At 39.3% G+C, this 982-nt stretch overlaps 1 protein-coding gene across 1 annotated transcript; it reads right to left on the bottom strand.

Moving 5' to 3' along the window:
• Positions 1–438: 438 nt before the first annotated feature.
• Positions 439–974, bottom strand: LOC108354518 (cuticular protein 47Eg-like; the record flags this gene model as incomplete). Its single annotated transcript, XM_017605698.1, has 2 exons — positions 439–669; positions 863–974. Coding segments are annotated over 2 exons (258 nt in total), but the record flags the coding sequence as incomplete, so codon positions are not given.
• Positions 975–982: the final 8 nt, after the last annotated feature.

Raw genomic sequence — 982 nt, 5'->3', positions numbered from 1 at the left:
TGAAGTCGCAAATTTTATATGGGTTTTGAAAAAATTTGATCGGAACAAAAAGCTTGTTTCCATGAACATTATTACAAAACCAGTGGACCCGCATGGCGCTAAAACGCCAAAATTTAATTTAATTTTTTTTAAACAGGTTGACAACCTATTCAAACCCTTAAAAAAATGTTCCAATTGATTTATCTAAAGCCATTACCGAGATTTTAGTTTTTTTTTCTTTAACGAAGGAAATCCTCTCACGTAAGATCGAATGTAGTAGCGAATTCTTACCCATTGCTCTTGAATGATTATTAGTCTTAGTATTACTTTCCAAAAAAAAAAATTAAACCATAATTATTAAATGAATTGCCCTTATTAATTTACTAAACTCATTGCATTCGAGCACAAAGTAGCCACATTTCACTATGAGACATTAAAAATATATTAAAAATTTTGCTATTTTATACTAATGACTTAGAATGCATTTATTCAAAAAAGAGGTAAAAAACGAAACAATCAATGTGTTAAAGCACATAACAACAGCTTATTCCTTGGGTGGGTGAGCCTGAATGTAAGCGATAGCCTTCAAGATGGCCTCTGGAATTGGTGGCGAGGTTGGCAGAGGTGGGTTGGCGCTCAAAACTTGGTAACCGTTTTCATCAGCAACATATTGCACGGAAACTTGATCGCCTTCGGGTGCGGTGAATGAGTATTGGCCCTTGGCAACCAAGGCATCACCGCTCAGGGTACCCTCTTGTTCCNATGTAAGCGATAGCCTTCAAGATGGCCTCTGGAATTGGTGGCGAGGTTGGTAGAGGTGGGTTGGCGCTCAAAACTTGGTAACCGTTTTCATCAGCAACATATTGTACGGAAACTTGATCGCCTTCGGGTGCGGTGAATGAGTATTGGCCCTTGGCAACCAAGGCATCACCGCTCAGGGTACCCTCTTGTTCGGCTTTGATGGAGTTGGAGAATTCGTAGGCATATTTGTAGCTGTCTGGGT

Source organism: Rhagoletis zephyria, unplaced genomic scaffold, assembly GCF_001687245.7.
Source record: "Rhagoletis zephyria isolate East Lansing unplaced genomic scaffold, Rhagoletis_zephyria_1.1 Rzeph_scaffold_36708, whole genome shotgun sequence".
NCBI lineage: Eukaryota > Metazoa > Arthropoda > Insecta > Diptera > Tephritidae > Rhagoletis > Rhagoletis zephyria.
Note: the sequence above shows the minus strand (reverse complement) of the source record. Positions and strands in the feature narration are given on the sequence as shown.